General features: G+C 38.3%; 1 protein-coding gene across 1 annotated transcript in view; it reads left to right on the forward strand.

The window, feature by feature from the left end:
* COL4A3 (collagen type IV alpha 3 chain) overlaps positions 1 to 19557 on the forward strand; it is a 130873-nt gene that overhangs the window by 93989 nt on the left and 17327 nt on the right. Inside the window, exons 24-37 of the mRNA XM_072961766.1 lie at positions 1251 to 1321; positions 2110 to 2292; positions 4101 to 4269; positions 6558 to 6650; positions 7241 to 7342; positions 9089 to 9186; positions 9751 to 9901; positions 10245 to 10358; positions 11353 to 11520; positions 12795 to 12884; positions 13216 to 13350; positions 17334 to 17432; positions 18189 to 18278; positions 18608 to 18747. Of these exons, the coding sequence (XP_072817867.1) occupies positions 1251 to 1321; positions 2110 to 2292; positions 4101 to 4269; positions 6558 to 6650; positions 7241 to 7342; positions 9089 to 9186; positions 9751 to 9901; positions 10245 to 10358; positions 11353 to 11520; positions 12795 to 12884; positions 13216 to 13350; positions 17334 to 17432; positions 18189 to 18278; positions 18608 to 18747 (1703 nt within the window). The remainder of the gene's footprint in view (positions 1 to 1250; positions 1322 to 2109; positions 2293 to 4100; positions 4270 to 6557; positions 6651 to 7240; positions 7343 to 9088; positions 9187 to 9750; positions 9902 to 10244; positions 10359 to 11352; positions 11521 to 12794; positions 12885 to 13215; positions 13351 to 17333; positions 17433 to 18188; positions 18279 to 18607; positions 18748 to 19557) is intronic.

Below are 19557 nucleotides of genomic sequence, written 5' to 3' on the forward strand. Positions count from 1 at the left end.
CAGCCAACAGAGGACATACCTTAGGGCAGGGATCCTCTGTCACCCTCAAATCCTACCCACTTCTTCATAAACACTGTGGTTACTTTGCAGTCACTGCCCACTGACTCCCTGAGGCAGGCCTGAGAGAGAAGGTGCTCCTAGTCAGCACCCAAGTTAAAACAAAAACTAAAAGGGAGGGAGGGCGAGAAGGAAAGAATAAAAATAAAGTCATCATTATTTCACTACATCACCCAGAATGACTTCTGGTCCAAAGCTAAGGATGCAGCTGAGCAGCTTGCTGAGGTTGAACATCCAGGCAGTTGCATTGCTGAATTTTCCTTGGTTTCCTGACGTTTGGGATGCTACAGCTAGAGCTCAAAGACAATACATACGCAGTAAAACTGTTTGGATTAGTATTAAAATTTTGCTTGGCTCAAACCTTGCAACAAATAAAATCTGAATAAACCTTTGTTAATAAGCTGACCTGAGATCCAGCCAAAAGATCCTCTAAAGGGATCATTTATACAAAGATTTAAATACCTAGAGGAAGTATTAAATTGTACAGTAAAAAGCTATTTGTCACAGATATCCAAAGCCTTAGTAAGTTTTGTACCTGTTTGGACCCGCAGTTACACTTTTAGGAATTTATGGTAAAGGAGATCATTGGATAAATTTACGGAAGTAAATATCCAGAGATACATACCAAAGCATTGTTTACAACGGCTAAAATTGAATAAAACCATTGAAATGCCTACAGATAACTATTAGCTGAATAAATGATGCTTCATGCACACAATAAGCTACCATGCAGCCATTTAAAGTGAACCTATAAATCTATATTTATTGACATATGTATAGTATGATTCAAAAAAAAGTGTCCTACGAGTTTATGGGTATAAAATTTTATGAGTAATACACATGAAATTTTTAGTAAATATTGTCTTCTGGTAGATATATGCTTGGTTTTTCTTCTTTCTGTATAATTTTTTTTCAATGAACATCCATTACTTTTATCATTGGAAAAAATAAAGGTATCTCCATAAAATTATACAGACAAGAATTTTAAGAAGCTAAAATTTAAGTGTTCTTGTTTTGTACATTATCCTTTATTCTTGCAATTTACTCCCATTCTCATCTTGCACTGTGTGTTTTAAGATAGAAATTGTCTCTCTTTCCTCAGAAGAAAACACCGTATTTGTTTCGCACTCTGCATTACCCTGGCTACTCAGAGTTTGTGTTCAATGAATGCTTAATAATTCACTGCTTTGCAGGAGAACAAGGGGCAGCTGGCATTAAAGGAAGCCCCGGAGACCCAGGAAGTACGGGTCCTCCAGGATTTCCAGTAAGATTTCATGGTTTTGAAGCTTTAGTTTCAATTTAGAAAATCAAGGAGTTGGGAAATAGGATTGCATCCAGTATAGGTTGTCAGTTTGCTGCCTGGTAAGGTGCACTTAAAATTAAAGCACTTAATTTTGTTGATTAAATTAATATATGAATGATGTGTGTATGAACCAATTAATTTATAAGCATTTTAAATGGTATCAAAGAGAAAAACCAAATCCGTAGTTGCCTGAGGGTGAGGTTGAGAACAGGGATGGACTACAGACAGATTTGAGGGGATTTTGAAGAGTGGTGGAAAAGTTTTAACACTGGAAAGTGGGGAACATGGCATAAATGTGTAAATTTAATAAAAAATTATTGAATTATATTCTTACAAGGATTCATTCTATAATATGTAAATTATACTTCAGTAAGGTTGTTAAAAAATTAAAATCAGAAAGTTATATTTGGATAACTATATTTAAATCGAATTATACATAGATGAATATTAAAATTTACCCATATTCTAACATAATCTCAATTATGATGATAGTCTTATCATATTGAATTATATTATCATATATATTGCATTGAATTGTACTAACTGAATTTTCTTTATATAATTTTGGAAGCAAAAACAAAGCAAAAGAGCCAAAAAGCTTGACATTATATTTGTGGGCCAAAAAAGTGGGAAAAAAATTTTATTCATTAAAATTGAAAAGTTCTTGTTGACCTTTTTTTTTTTTTTAAGATTGACACAAGAACAACTGTACCCAAATGCAATGCAGACTCATTTCTGTACCACCCTAGGGGTTCCCGGGTGCTCAGGGTCACCCAGGACTTAAAGGAGAAAAAGGTGAAACATCTCAGCCAGAGGGACAAGTGGGAGCCCCGGGGGATCCAGGGCTCCGAGGACATCCTGGAAGAAAGGGCTTGGATGGAATTCCTGGGACTCCAGGAGTAAAAGGATTACCAGGACCTAAAGGAGAACCGGTTGGTGTCTAGTAACTTTTTTCAAATTATCTTCCCTATGAATGAAGGGCTCTGAAGTTACAATCATTTCCATTTGAAAAATCATTGGCCATTCAGCACAGTTCATCCCTTTAACTGCAGGATGAGGCATTTTCTTTTTCCTTAATTTTTCAAAAAATATTTTTGGTGGGGGAGGTAATTAGATTTATTTCTTTCTTTCTTAGTGGAGGTATGGGAGATTGGACCCAGGACCTTGTGCATGCTAAGCAGAAACTCTACCACTGAACTAACCCTCCCCCAAGGCATTTTCAAATGAGCAGTAATAACCCGAATATTTATAGTATTTTGACAAAATATATAGGTAGCACTCAATGTGTTTTTTTTAGCCCACATAAGATTCTATGTTGGTAATGAACTTGACTGATACACAAATTACTATTTCACATTTATATCAAATGAGTTTATAGGGAAGTTCTGAAAATGATGAACAAGGAAAGTTTTAATCCACATTTTGAGGACAATGTTGATTATTTTAAGAAAAAATAAATGCATCAAAGGACACAATTTTTAGGGCAGTCAAATAAAAAGATCAGATGTTTTGTCATTTACAGTTTTTAAGCTTATGTAAATTCTGTTTCTTTTCTTGGGATAGAATCTCTCACATGTTCAAGTAAGAGGTTCCTACCAGGATCTTTTTTTAAACACCATAGCGACAGAGGCTGAACCCCCATCACATATGAGAGGTTTGCAGGGTGTGCTGCTCAGCCTGTTCATGAAATACCAGTGTTTCCCAGGGTTACTCAGTGTCATCCAGTAAAAAAGGTTCCATCTCGAACAGGGAAACTTGGCAAACAAATTTAAAGATTCATTCACAGACCCTTTAATATGAGAATATGAATTGTGACTCCCCAGAATGTGGACAGGATAGGCCGTCTCTCCTAAACCTTTTTGACTACAAAGCACTTTTTGGCTGGGAGCAGCTAGCAGGGCCAATGTTTCAGACTCTCCTTCAGTCAACTGCCAGGCTGCCCTCCAGGTGGCAGTTATGCTTCAAGAGGGAATCTGGAATTCTTTTGGTCTAGTATTAACACAGTTCATATGATGCTCCTGTCTGCATCTTCCTAATTTTTTTTATTAGTTCTGGTAAAGATGCCCCAGAAAATAAGAGAAAATCAAGGAACTGATTTCAGCCTTGTGGCTGCCATCATAAAGAACGGACCACTTTGCCACCCACTGATACTGAACAAAGAAAAATCCATTCAAATTTATTAGTTGCGGCCATGTTGGGGAGGAAGCGGAATTTCGATTATTTTGTCGAATTCAACTTCTTTAAAATAGACAACTCATTTTCAAAGCTACAGACCATGAAATCAGCAACAACAAAAAGATATTTTATGAAAAACAATACGGATAGAATATCTCCTCTGTGATGAAAATATCTGGTGAAAACCAGTCAAATAAAGGTTTGTTGTACTGGTTTTATTTTAGAAATGTGCCATTAACATGAATGTCACCTCTAATGCCATTTGAATTGTTGGCCAGTTTGAGCTAAGTTTTCAGGGCTGTTACCACTTGCGTGACACCCCACTGTAGGACATCTCAGGTGGGTCTCAAGAGAGTTAATGAAATGTTGCTAGATTCCAAAGGGCGCAAAACAGCAGGCATCATCAGTGTTCTTATTTGAGTAACAATGCCTTTCAAATAACAACTGCTTTCGATTCAAGATCTTCTCAGTGACATCCTAACTGGTATTCAGATTCATGGTGAGATTAACCTGTGTAAGGAGATACTGGATAAATCACTATCCAAACATATTCCTATTGTCACAGGCCCTGAGTGGTGAGAAGGGGGACCGGGGTCTTCCAGGGGATCCTGGCATTCCTGGGTCCCCAGGACCCGCAGGACCGGCTGGACCATCAGACTATGGACCTCAGGGAGAGCCTGGTCCCAAGGGCACCCAAGGATTTCCTGGAGTCCCTGGACCACCTGGAGAAGCCGGTTGGTTAGTTTTCTTTTCAGTCCTGTTTTCCTATGGGGTGGGTTGATGGTTCCTAGAGGTAGTGAAACTCCCTTAAGACATGAATGAAATTTATAGAAATTTGCTTCTAATAAGTAGACTAGGTCAACTTGTAGATACTAGGAAAGAACATGTAGAGTATGTTAGAGAAAATCCATTTTTTCCCCTGTTACTGAGCAATCCAGATGAAATTTCCTAGGATAGTCTATATCCATTACTGATATAAGTACATGGAATAAGCAGATGCTAAGAGATGCGTGGAAGTCAGTTATGATAAACCAAGGGGAGGCAAAGACCTATAGGACTGATCTTGAGAAGCCTCTTCCTGACCGCAGGGCTCACTCATGTTATTTGTTCTTTTTGATCCAGAACCTAATAAATGGTTTATAAACAAAACTTCAAAATATCTAAGACAAATGAAGAAAAGTTGCCTTGATGTTCAAGTCTGGTAACTTCGGGGATCCACGGGCACTGAGTTGAGGGATTCTGGACGGCTCTGGTCCTCAGTGTTTATCTGTGGTGGAGAACATGGCTGAAGATGAGAATTTCATGTTACTGACATTTTTAAACAAACAATGCTACCGTGGTCATTTTTTTTATTTCTAAAATCACTTTAAAGGGTGAGACCCAGAAAACTAGTGGTCTTCAAATCTTTTTATAGCATCCTTCACCAATAAAAACTTTTAAGTGTATATCCCCATAGTAGATCAACATACAGTTGACTCTTGAACAACATGAGGGTTAAGGGTGCCAACTTCCCACGTGTATAACTTATAGTTGACCCTCCCTGTATGCGGTTCTTCCATGTATGCAGGTCCTCCATCTCCCTGGTTCTGCATCCACAGGTGCATCAAGCAGTACTATTTACTGATGACAAAAATCCGTGGATGAGTGGACCCACACAGTTCAAACCCATGTTATTCAAGGGTCAACTGTATATTATCAATTGGATGCATGCATTTCTGTCCATACATGTATGTAAAGCTTATTTTATGATTTTACATGCATATATATTTTTCTCCCGTCTCTTACCTTTGAGACTGCTGTTCTAACCCAGGGACCGCCAAACTATGGCAGCTCACAGTCCAAATCCAGTCACTGCCTACTTGTGTATAGCCCCCAAGCTAAGATCGGTTTTTATATTTTTAAACGATTGGAAAAAACTTCTGAATGCTATCTTGTGACTGTGAAAATTACATGAAATTTGTTTCAGTGTCCATAAATAAAGTTTTATTGGCACATAGCTATGCTCATTTATGTACATACTATTCCTGGCTACTCTTACACTGGGATAGCAGAGACCATCTGACCCATAAAGTCTATTATTACTATCTGACCCTTTACTGAAAAAGTTTACTAACCCTCTTCTAATCCATCTTCAAATATTCTTCTTTTAAAAAAATTTTTTATGTATTTTTTTCTTTCTGGTGGGGAGGGGAGATCATTAAGTTCATTTATTTATTTATTGAAATGGAGGTACGGGGGATTGAACCCAGGACCTCCAGCGTGCTATGCATGCTCTCCACCACTACACTATACCCTCCCCTAAATCCTCTTCTGTTCATTATAACTGTGAATCTTTAGTAAAGGACTCCATTGTCATAAAATATATTATCATCAAATTTTCCCCATCACACTACCGTTAACCTATTTTTTTGTATGACTGTATGAATATAGGGACAATACTAATCACTAACATATTTCTAATTTGGGTCACTGTGGTCAGAACATTATCTCAAATCTTTACCAGCAAGGCTGGTGTTATTTCCTCAATGCATGAGGACCTTAGAGAGGGCAGAAAACACACCCAGGTTCACAAACCTTACAAAGATCGGGGCCAGGATTCAGCCCAGATCAGCTTGTCAGACCATACTTCATGTTTTGTTCAATTTACCATTCTTCTTTCCTGTGGAAACTAGTCACTCAAAAAATAAATACCCTACCAGTATTCACCAACTTTTAGGCTGAATTCCACAGTATTGGCTTTTTTTTTTTTAGAGAAGGCTCTCTTTCAATAAACCAGCATGTTGAGCTATTAATTAAAACAAGGCTTAGACAATAATGGATGCTTGTACATATTTGTCAGTTGAATAAAAACATTCTTGTGAACTGGCAGCCTTTAATTCAGTTTTGAAGCCTGTGGAAACAGACTTTTTTTTTTATGTTCCTTGAGGTATATTCATAAACTCCTTATAATCAAATTTTCTCCTTCTAAACAAAGAAAAGCTTCAATATGCAGACCAATCTTACGATTACAAATTTTCTTAAGGTCCTAAGGGAGAACTTGGTATTTCAACACCAGTCCCAGGGCCCCCAGGACCTCCCGGCACCCCCGGCCGTGCTGGCCCCCAAGGTCCACCTGGTGAGTATCCCCTTTGCCACGTCTGGTGCATGGCATCAGATGGTGCCCTGACTCTCCTGGTTATAACCCTCCCGTTATAAGGAAAAAATACATTCATTGCCTCCAAATAAGACCACAGCCCAGAGGGAGCAAGCCAACAGACAGGGTGGTTACCCAAATGATTCCCATTGGTGCTTCTAATTCCAAGACAGCCAATACAGTTACTTACGTGGAATTGGAGAGCAGAACAGTCACCGCGGATTTTTGGAGGAGGAGCAAGGAACGTGGGCTAAGGTAGTGCCCACAACTTCCTCATTTGAAAACTTAGCTTCTTTGCCAACGTGATCTAAAACTTGACTTCGCATTCACAGAGGGAGACTGATATAGTTCAAGGTATCAAGAGTATTTCTTTCTAGGAGTTCAATTGTATTTTCAAAATTACTTACACCTCCTAATGATTAGTCCATTGGATAGAAATGGGAAGGAAGTTGGGTTTATGTTACAGTTGTTTCTTAATTTCCAAAAAGGTCTGGGATGACACAGAAACAAACATTTTGTTTTAAAGCAAAATAAAGGGGAGTTGCTGATGTGGCTGTATGTGTGTTTTTAAGGTATCCCTGGATCCACAGGAAGATGTGCTCCAGGTCTTCCTGGGCCTGATGGTGAACCAGGAATTCCAGGAATTGGATTTCCTGGACCTCCTGGACCTAAGGGTACATTTTTTAAAATTTTAAACACAAAGTTCATTGTCGATATTTATAAAATAGAAATACATATAATGAATAACATAGGAAATATCTATTAAACCCTTTAAAATGGGAAGAAAACCTTACAATAATTTTTAGCAGGAAGGAAGAATTCACACTGATTTATGCAAATTCATCTCAATCATTTATTTTAAAGTGTATAGAAAAAAACTGGAAGGAAATTCATGAAAATGGTAATAGTGATTCTTCTATAAAGTTGTGGGATAATGAGGAATTTATTCATCTTAATAGATGTCTGTACTTTGTACATTTATACTTTTGTTCACTTTATAATTTCTTTTATAATAAAAAAAGAACTATTAAATCACAAATAGCTAATTTCCTTCTATACTCCAAAATAAATTATAGAAGTTATTTTCCTTCTATTTTTCCTCCGAAAAAATCTGGATGCTGAGAATTCAAACAATATCTGAAGCTCCCCGCTGACAAATGCATCAAAGTCCTATCCGGGATGACATCTGAGTAATCTTGGTCCCTAGATTGTCCCATAGAACCTCAGATTTTATAATAATTTCATGTTTACTACAATATTACTTAAAGTGTTTGTTCAAATATAATCCATTTTTTGGTGCTTCACCTCCTAGATTAATATGTATCGATATTTATCATACATCAGTTCTGCCCAGATATGGGAATACTGATCTCAGTTTACGAGTATTTGAAATAGAAAACACAATCATCAACCACTGTAAGAAAAATGAAAGAAAAAAAGAAATGACTGCCTGGAGACTACACAACATGCTACTAAAAAACCAATGGGTCAATGATGAAATCGAAGAAGAAATTAAAAATACCTTGAGAAAACATAAGCACATTTCTCATGGGGTCCCCAAAATGTTTCTTAGATTTCTTCCCAGTGATCTCTGAAATAATGCAGCCTGGTCCATGCTTTTGCCTAGTGCTTCCTGGACTCTTCATGGAGAAATTGCACCTTAGCTTGTAACCCTACGGATTCACCTTCCGGAAGAAGACTATAAATTATAGAACCAGAGCTCCTTGAATGTAGAGATTCAAAATTTCCTAATTGAATCTAAACGAATCCCATGAAATAACTGAATTTAAAATTCATCAGATTGGGGGCACAAAGGAACTCTTAACGCAGCTTTGCTCCGCAAGGCTTTCCTCTTTCGAAACACGGATCAAAAAAAAAAAAAAAAAAAAGACGAGTGTTACTCCTTTCTCAGCTCTCCTATTATAGATGCATAAGAGAAATTTCATTTATTACCTTCAGCGGCTGCTGTAGAGTATTGGGATGTAATTCTCTTGAGCAACCCGTGTTGAGAAAGCCTACCCGGGTGCTGGAAGTGCTTTATATCATAATCTAGGTCATGCTTGCCTGGATATAAACACACATGTGGAAATTCATTTGGCTGTACACTGTGTGTAAAATACTCTTTCAAAAAAAAAAAAAGGCAGCCAAATCAAGCAGTATCAGTGGTTTAAAGAATTGCTGAATCAAAATTTAGTGGGCTAACCAACAAAAATAGAGAAGGCAATTTTTAAAATTGGGAACCAATGTAATCTGATTTGTAATTGAATTTTTTAAATCGCTAATTTAGCCATTGGTTTCTCATCATTCAGACTTTTTAAAAAACATCTATAGCTCCTTGACTCATAACAACATTAGATGAGAAAGAGAGATACTGCTTTTACGACTCATCTTACAACCTTTGTTGTTTTTTTTCTCTATAGGAGACCGAGGTTTCCCAGGAACAAAAGGATCCCCAGGTTGTCCTGGAGAAATGGGAAAGCCCGGGTTACCTGGAGAGCCAGGCCTCCCAGGAGTCAAGGTCTTCAATAGTTAAGATTCAGATTGATGTGGGGGAGGGGAGGGGCGTTTACAGTCAGCCAGTTAGGATGCTCTGTGTGTAGAAATTATCAACATATTTGTAGATGGTGATGATGATGATACTGAAATTTTCACATTTCTCTGAACTATTCCTCCCCTTTAGAAAGGAGAATAGAAGGTGTAAGAAGACCAGTTTGCCTTTCTATTTCTTCCTTAATTTTCAGAAACATTCAGAGTATTTAAAATGGGAGAAAGCTAGAAAGAAACATAGGTAGATATGAGAAAAACTGTCAAAAAGAGAGGCAACTAGACTGTTTACAGAAAATTCTACATTGTGAAAAAGTAGAGGCTCTGCTGAATTATTAAGCCTAACTTTATAGAAAAGGTAGCAACTAGAATTAAAAAAGGAAAATGAATGGAATGGTGGTGACTATGCAAAAGGGATGTAGAACTTCCGTTAGGGAGACATTATTTTCAAGTAAATAGCCCTAAAGACCAATAGTCGACAGTCAATAAGGATTTGGAAGCATGAAACAGTAAAACTAACATAATTTCTGTGCTTTAGGGAGAACCAGGACTAGCCATACCTGGAGAACCAGGACCGCCAGGTTTTCCAGGAGAAAGAGGCAACCCTGGGGAAAATGGAGAAACTGGACTCCCCGGACTTCCAGGTCTCCCTGGAATTCCAGGAACTGGAGGGCTTGATGGACCACGAGGTACAACAGCAAGTGTGATTACTTTTCTCCATTGTGAGCTCAGCTAAAACGCTGCAGATTGAATGTGTTGGTGCTGTAGGGGTGAGGAATTTTTCTCAAGCAAACTGCTTGTTCAATAGACAGAATCCGCAAGGCTTAACTTTCCATTCCATTGCTACCCTACCTTTGTTCCCTATTTCTCCCTTTCTTCCTTCTTTCGTTTTTAATGCCCTCTATATGACATAGAAATGGTACTGAATAGAGGTTCCATTCAGAGGCGAAAGTTATAGGAAAACGATTGGAATAGCAACGCTAGGACCTTGGGTTTTGGCACGTGATTGTGTTCTTGGACTCTGTTTTGCAGGGGATCCAGGGCAGACTGGACCACCTGGAGAAAGAGGACTCCCAGGAAGGTGCACAGAAGGTCCTCGGGGAGCCCAAGGACTTCCAGGCTTAAATGGACTGAAAGGGCAACAAGGTAGGGGAGGTCCTTGAAACCAGTCAGCAGGCAGGCAGGTGACATGGGACTCTGAGCATGCTCCGAGCTTTGCTGCTTAACATGAGAACTGTCCAGCAGCAAGTCCTGACCGCTGTGCAGTAAGAAAAGTTATTTCAGAAACAGAAACCTGCTGTCATGGATCTGTTGCAGTGAGGACTGTTTATAGAATAACAGACCTGAAATTACTATACTCAAGCTGGTTTGTGTCTTATATGTGAGAAATATGAATACTGAAATATATACAGATGCATATTTACATACATATAGACACTCTCAGAAAAGTTTTACTTTCAATTCTTTCGTAGGTATCTTAGAGTGGTAACTTTATCCTTATTATTGAGACAGAGTGAATACATGCAAAGATACATGTTTACAAGTTATAAACTAAAATACATAGTTGATTGCTTTACAAGCAACATAAAAGAGAGTGTAGGAAAGTACATCTACATTATGAAGGCCAGGTGGTCGTGGAAACTTACTATCTTTCGGCTCCTCTCAACCAGATCTGTGAACTATTTCTGGAGAAAAAAAAAAAAAACCCTTTAGAACTCAGCTATCATACTTCTTATATGCTCACAAGCAAAATTTTGGCCACAATGTTAATTGTTGTAGTGGTGCTGTTAAACTGCTTCCAGAAGCATCTGGTAGCTTGCCTTCATGTGAGTGGCTCTGTGTGAATCCTGCAGGTTGAAGACTGACCACGGTCATAAAGTGCATTCCCAAGATGTGCCTGCAGGACTAGAAAGTAAATCTAAATTCTATGCTTTCATGACTGCATGAATCATTGAAACACAGAATGTGAAAGCCACAGGGATCTTAGAATTTTATAGAAAGGGACCTGAGTCAGTCAATTAGATAAGTGGGTGGTTTACCCAAAATCACAGAGCTAAATATTTATAGCCGTAAAATATATCTGGAGTTGGTGGGAAAAGCAATTGTATGTTCATTCATTCATTCATTCACTTGTATATAGGCAGAAGAGGCGAAACAGGGCCAAAGGGAGATCCAGGTATTCCGGGCTTGGATAGGTCTGGATTTCCTGGAGAACCTGGACCACCAGGAATGCCAGGTCGTCAAGGTGAGATGGGCCTACCTGGTCCAAAAGGATATCCAGGAAATCCAGGATTTTTAGGGCTACCAGGTATGCCTTTTGTGTGTTTATTTTTCTTCTCTCTTCTTCCACACTTCCCTTTTACAGTGGCTGCATAAATTAGAGATATGCATAGAACTTTGACTCTAAGCTTCTCTCTCATTTAATATAAGCTTTTCTTCTCAGTTATTTGCACAGGGCTAGGGGTGGGGAAACAGTGATGGTGAGATGCTCACATTTCTCAGTTACTCATGGTATAACTATTTTTGCTGTGCAGTCCTTTTTATATATTACTACTAAAATGTGTTTGCTAGTATTTTGTTGAGAATCTTTGCATCCATATTTATAAGTGATATTTACTGGTCTGTTTCCTTTTCTTGTGATATCTTTGACTGGTTTTGGTATCAGGGTATAATGCTGGCCTTGTAGAACATGATGGGAAGTGCTTCCTCCTCTTGTGTTTTCTAGAAGAGTTTGTGAAGAATTGATATTCCTAAAACATGTGGTAGAATTCACCCGTGAAGTCATCTGGGTCTGGGCTTTTCTCTGTGGGAAGTTTAAAATGACTAGTTCAGTCTCTTCACTTGTTACAGATCTGCTCAGATTTTCTATTTCTTCTTGAGTTGGCAATCTGTTCCTCTCTAAGAAATGTGTCCATTTTGTCAGGATTATATAATTTGCTGTCATATATTTGTTCATAATATTTCCTTATAATTCTTTTTATCTTATCACTTTTTATGGTTTATATGTTTGGGGGAGAATATTTCAATAGTCTTCTCATGCCGTAAGGACCTCACTGATCTCTCCTTCAGAGAGGAGCTCAGAATACCAACTTAATCTGTAAATTATCCTTTCATTTGTATTACTGAGCTACTGTCACCTGCCAGCATTGCTCCAGGTCCTAAAGACACATCAGTGGACAAGACTCCACCTCCAGCAGTGGGGGAGTCAATGACAAATACATTCAAGAACTAAGTTCATCTAGAGACAAATGCTATGAAGAAAGTAAAATAAGGGAATATAACAGAAATGTATTGATCAAGGGTTGGGAGTAGGGAATGCTCCAAAATTTCAACTCTATTCTCATCCCTGAGTGTAATTTGCTACCAATGACTTCCACATGCATGATGTAAAAAAAAGACTGTTTACTGACCCATCTCCTAGACAAATACAATTATTTTCCTATTCACAGAAACCATTTTTTCAACTCTCTCTCTCTTTCTCTCCATCTCTCTTTCTAAGTATAATTTATTTTATTTTATGGCGTATTTGGCTTTTCTCATTCTTTACAACATGCGCTGCTTTGTGTTGAATTGTTTCCATAGGTGAAAAAGGAGTGATTGGGATGATGGGGTTTCCTGGAAGCACTGGCCCTCCGGGGCCCCCTGGGAACCCAGGCACCCCGGGGCCACGGGGTGAGTGATAGAACGCCCTTCCAGCTAGCAGCAGAAAAACCAACCATATTTTATCCCTTGCGGGGAAAGTAGTTGTGAGAGAACTAGACGTGTGATTTTGCAGTTTTCTGTATTCCCTTTTTTCCCATTTGAATAGAGTGATATTTTCTCCCCACAGGCTCATACCACTGTCCTCAGGTGGCTGCCTGTTGGGGGCAACTATTTATCAAGTTCTCAGCCCTGTTAATCTTTTTGCTCCGTTTGTTTTGTTTTATGGTAAGCTCTGTTAACTTTTGAATCCTTTGAATGTATAAAGAATCAAGAAACTGCTGTTGTTACTCCTGTCTTGTAGGGAGCTTTGGAATTCCAGGAGTAAAGGGCGAGAGAGGACCCCCCGGAGCCAAAGGGGAACAAGGAGATAAGGGAACTTATGGGCCTTCTCGAATATTCCAGTTCCTGGGGGACAAAGGAGAACCAGGACTTAAAGGTACAGACTGCCTTACGTTTAAAACCAGAACAGCAGAGCTGATTCTGGGACTAAGAAATTATCTAGGACAATGCCTTTAGTTGACATACGAGAACAGTGAGGACCACTGTTTAATTTCCTGCCCAAGCTCCCAAAGCCATTTGCTGGCTGAGCCTGGACTAGAACTGTGTTTTGTGTGCCTTGAACAGTAATATGTTGCCTCCTCAATGCGTAACTTATTTCTAAGTTACTTCTGCATTTTGGTCTGCTGCATTTGAATTGTCACTTGTCACTTTTTAAATTCTAAGTCTCAAAGCCGCCTTCCCGCCAAGTATGGTGAAAATTAAACCATTAGAAAATTCCGCATAAAAAACTTCCCTGGCCGGAATAGAAACTTCCACCCCAAATTCTACTTTATTTTGTCAACTGCCGGGATGAACTTTTCTGATTGCATCTAAAAACTGCTTCTCATGCTCAGAATCTTTTGGAGAATAATAACTAAAGAGAAAATATGTTTTCATTAAAAAATCGATGCCTTAAAAATGCTGCTAAGCATTAGCTGTAGCTGTTAAGCTCAAATTCAAACCTATTCAAACTACTTCACATTATTTAAACACTTTCTATGACAGGTTTTGTAATATGATCAGTACAACCAATATTAAATCAAATTTTAAGAAAGTCTGCCTTGTGGTCTTCCTGATCAAATTTAATCCCAAGTAACTTTAGTAAAATGGAGAATTGCTGGGTAAAATTAAATATTTGCAGATCAAACTTATATAGCAGGGAAAAAAAAATTTTTAAGTGTTTGTAATTGCAAAACTATATCAAGTTTTGAGTAATTTGTAATCAATTTTGAGACGTTAAATTATATTCAGCAAATAAGCATATAAGGATTTACAGTCCAAGTAAACATTTGCTGTAAAAATTCTGTATAGAGTTCTGTAGACCAAGCTGGAAAGACTGAATAGCTGTCTCTCCCAGAATAAGGAAGGACTTCACTGAAGTGACATTTGACCAGGGTTCTGGAAAGTGATTGAATCCAACTAATTTGCCAACTTAAAAAAAATGGATAGCCATTGGGGGAAAAAAATCAGTTGTTTTTTTTTCTCTAAAGGAAAATTAGCAAGTTAAGTCCTTTTGGGTCGTCCCCCTTTAAGCTACTATCAAAGAGATAGTTTAGTTCTGGGTGCAAACAGAAGACTCTATTACATTTTTAGCAATGAAATAGAAAATAGTATGAATTTTATAAAACTGTGCTAGAACTGGTCTAAGCCAAGATAGAAAAAAAAAAAAATACTGGCACAAATGTCCAGATCTCATAAACTGTCTGACACTACTTTACTGGATTATGCTAGATGATTTAGGTAGTGTTGCAAATATTTTGAAAAAAATATAACTAGCATATCTATGCCTACGTAAATGAAAATTTGGCTCTAACATCATGAATGCACAATGGGTACTAATTTAAAATAAAGAATGATTTCTGTAAAGTAGAGAAGGACACGCACTATTTCTATACTTCTAGCAAAGTACAGTACACATGGAAACCATCCTACATGTTTCCTTTTGGCTTTTCACGCCCATAACCAAGGAGCAGACACTGAACAACCTCCACCAAAGATCATGCTGTCTAAGCCTCTCTAATCTCAAGATCCATTTCTTTATCTGAATTTCTGACTTAAACACATCCACTGCAAATCTGGAAGAGATATTGAGGGTACAAAAAGCACAGTAATCCTCTCTTCAAGGAGTCTGCATGGGAGATTTAGGCATGTGTACAAAAAGATAATAAATGATACAAGAAGAACTGTTACGTTATTTTAGCAAAGATCTATGAAGCACTTCCCACATGCAAGTACTGTTTTAAGTCTTACAAATATTCACTCATTTAATCCTCACAACGACCCTAGGAGTAGGTTATTGCTATGATCCCATTTTACAGATGGAGAATGGAAAGGTCAAATTACCCAATGCCATTCTGATAGGAAGTTCAGAGAGGGAACTCACATTGATGTAGTTGGTTCCAAAGTCCATACCCAGTCTCCTCTCTCTGCTGCCTGCTGGGTACCACTGACAGTGAGCCTTGTGGGAGATGAGCAAAGCAGAAAACTCCTCAACCAGGGTAGTCAAAGAAGCCTCCATGAAGGGGGATTTAAACTGTGAGTAGGTTTCAGATGAGTAAGTAATACTGTTGTCTTAAAATCTTCCCATGTCTCCCTTTAAGAATTCAAGCTTCTTAGACTGGCATACAAGTTTCCTCATTACTTGCCCTTTGCCTGCCTCTCCAGCCACATATTTGTTAACTGAATGATTATTTTTTTTATTCCTTTTCATATTCTTTTTCATTATAGGTTACAACAAGATATTGAATATAGTTCCCTGTGCTATACAGTAGAAACATGTTGTTTATTTTATATATAGTGGTTAGTATCTGCTGAACAATTATTTTTTGGTACCTATTGACTAGGCTGTGTACCATGTCCTGAAAACACGCAGGTGAACAAAGTTTCCTGGTCATGAGGAAACTTAACATCTCAGTGGGGGAAAGAGACAGTAATGGTTCTGTGAACAGTTTATGTACAGGGCCAGGCAGTAAATATCTTAGGCTTTGTGGACCACATATGACCCCTGTTGCATATTATTCCTTGGTGTTTGTTCGTTTGTTTACAACCCTTTAAAAACGTGAAAACCATCCTTAGCTCCCTGACCATAAAACATCAAGCCAAATTTGGCCTGCAGGAAGTCATTTGCCAACCCTTTAAAAAGCCTTAAGCCAATGAATTTACTAAACAGTATATATTTTTAGGTGATGATAAAGGACATAAATGGAAAAAAGAAGGTTACAGAAGAAAATACTCTAACTCCTTATTACTCACCACTTCTTTGTACGTGTTATTGTTTTGCCGTGGAATCCTGTCCCATTCCACACTTTCTCTACCCGCCTAGCTCCCACTTGGTCTTCAAGACTGAGCTAAACAAACAAAAAAATCCCCCTCTTCTCAAAATTCTTCGCTGTAGCATATTGTGCCCAACTCTATTACAGAAACTCTCCCACTGGGTGGTAATTTTTTACTTGGCTGTCTCGCCAGTTAAACACTAAAAAATTGGGGAAGGGAACATGATTTATTTATGTCTCCAGTACTCAGCACAAGACCTGTCTATTAACTAGGTACTCAGTCCGCATGTGAATGAATGAATAAATATGTAAGCAGGGAAACAGCCAAGGGAAGTGAATCTGTGTAAGAAAAGACGCAAAACCAGGCCAGGGACAGACTGCAGAGCGACTCACGTGCCAGGGAAGGGAGCTCGCTGTTCACTCTGTAGGCAATAGAGATTCAATGAATATTTTTGAGCAGGAGGATAATGTGATCGAAACCATATTTTAGGGAACATAGGATGGTGTTGTGGGAAATTTATGAGCCTTCTGGCTTGCAGAACTGGGGTCAAATCCCAGCATTACCACCAATTGATGGTGTGACTGTAGATTAGTCCGTTGACTTCTTAAAGAGTCTCAGTTTTCTCATCTCTACACCTAATCTGGAAATGCTCAAGAATAGACTGAGATTGTGTGAAGATTAAATAAGATAAATAAAAGAAAATAATGTCTGCCCTATGCCAATTACTTAGTAGATGATTGTAATAAATGGATTAAGGATGGAATAGCCTAGACAAGAACAGTGTGGTAGATGGTCCTCTGTCATTAATTTTTTAAAAATCTGTATTTAGACCACTAATTCTTAACATATTGGTTTAAAGTATGAATATGATGATCATTGCTAGTGTTCGCTGAGAACTAACTCAGGCCAGGCACTGTGCTAACACTTTTCATGTATTATCTCATTTAATTCTCTTTTCTAAAATAAAATATAAGCTCAAATCTGCCCATGCTCTTAACAGATATGCTATGTTGTATTAGAATAGTGGCTCATAAATTTTAATCTGGGATGTGGATATGTCTGATAAAATTCTAACCTGTATTTTTGATCCATGGTTTTTAACTTTAGGATTTGCAGGAGAGCCTGGGGAAAAAGGAAACAGAGGCATTCCAGGCTTACCAGGTTTAAAAGGACTCCAGGGGTTACCTGGACCACCAGGACCACCAGGTATACTAGCTGATTCTCTAATAGAAATACAAGGAGTTAAGTTTTCCTAGATCTAAATGTAACAAAATGTGTGTCTCTAGACTTACTGGGTTCAGTATGAATTCTGCCTCAAGAAATTAGCTTCTCATAATTTAACCAAATTATAGTCAGCCTGTATTAACTAAAAAATATTAACCTACGTGACGTTCTATTTTGCACTCATAATTTTATTTTGAAAGTGCTGATATGTATTATAAACTATAATTTATCACAACATCACATATCGTAGAAGAAAGTAAGATAATGCTTTAGAGGTTTTCAAACTTACCTCCTTCTATTTGAAGCAAGTTATTGAGTTTGCAGAGTAATTTTTTAAAGCAATTAAAGTAGCCCCCTATTCCCTATGATACATCAGTGATGAAATTTATTGCATGGCAATGAAATTTCAATACTGCTCTTGGAAATCTATTACTATATGGCTACAGGATGCACCCTCTTTCCTGCTGGTATTGGTCCTAGGATGATTTTGATGTTTGAAATCCAGGCCTGGTGGCAAAAATCAAACTTTCTCTAATTTTACATTTTCTGAGTCCCCAGTCCCTTCCTTAATTGAAGGCATAAAGGCAGCTAAACAAGTACCTAAACCAGCTGGTCTGGCTGCTCTGGCTGGTCTGGTCTGCTCTGAATTCATTCATTTGTGCCAGCAACCAGTACTTGTTGAGCATTTACTATGTCCAGGAACTACACAGGACGTCTGACTATTTATTTGTTCTCAAGGCCCCAGAGGAGATCCGGGCAGCACTGGGAATCCCGGTGAGCCAGGACCACGTGGTGTGCCAGGAAGCATGGGAAACATGGGGGTGCCAGGTAACACACTGGGTCCTGTTATGAGTCTGCAAGCTCACAATGGGTCCCAATTCTAGATTTTTTATGTCTGTCATTTTGATTTTCCACTTGGTAGAAAGTTAGTGTAAAACAAGTAGATTAGACAAATACACCATATGCAACTAGAACATGAGCAAGAACAGAATAAATATTTACATTGTGTAAGAATCATCCATTAAGACTACCTGATGCATTGGTGCTTCTGAAAAACCAGCCTCCTAAGAGAAAGGTGGTTTGGGCAAAGGTCAGAAGTAAAACACTTCAAGATCGCTGTGTTGGCTTATTTTACCAGATTTCTTTTCAAATTTCAGGTTCCAAAGGAATGAAGGGAACCTTGGGATTCCCAGGTCTAGCCGGAAGACGAGGCCTCCCAGGTATTCCTGGCCTCCAAGGAGATATGGGAGAGCCAGGTTATTCAGAAGGCACAAGGCCAGGACCACCAGGACCAAAGGTATATAGGCCACTAGAGTATTTACATTTTGATGATGGAGTAAGCCCTTTTAAATATCAACAAGTATCTGGATTCACTGTGGGCAGGGAAATTTGAAGATATTACTGTATTTTCAGGAAGTTATTTATTTTTTATTTCCTCTCTCTACAACTGAGGATGCCTATCACACAGCTTCAACTTCTGGGTTTATTCCCTCCAGTTGCAGCCGCCAAGAGATTTCACCTAACTGTCCCTGCAATTTAAGTGTGCTGCCGGAAGGCGGCAGTGATCACAGGCCCGTACAAGCTGACAGGGCAATGTTTGTTTTTCTTGTGATACAAAGTGGCCAGTCTCTGCTATGGATTCATCGCACACAGACTTGTAAAAATAAATTTCCCAAGTCTGTAATTAAAAAACACTTGTCTTATTAAAATATAAGAAAAGACATAAAATAAAATAAAATTAGAGCATCATTAAAAAGCAGGAAAAATCTTAAGATACATATATTTGTCACTCTTGTTTTAGAACTTTAAGTATCGTTACTGCATTACACAGAAGCTTTTTGATCTTGTCACAGTGTTCTCAGTGCTTGTGCTCTGTCAACTAGAGATTGGATGTCAAAATCCTCACTAGTATGTTGAACCAAGTGGCAACCAAAGGGTTCAGTGGGGCTGAGTTGTTTTTTCAGGTTTATTTCTTTCCAACTTTTCTGCATATAACACACTAGAAGCCAGAGCTAAGTCACTAGAGAATAATTAGTAGAAATTCCCATAAGCAAGGGGTTTTAACGTGGGATCCCATGAAATGCTAGAGAAGTCTATTGGATACAAA

Source organism: Vicugna pacos, chromosome 5, assembly GCF_048564905.1.
Source record: "Vicugna pacos chromosome 5, VicPac4, whole genome shotgun sequence".
Lineage (NCBI taxonomy): Eukaryota > Metazoa > Chordata > Mammalia > Artiodactyla > Camelidae > Vicugna > Vicugna pacos.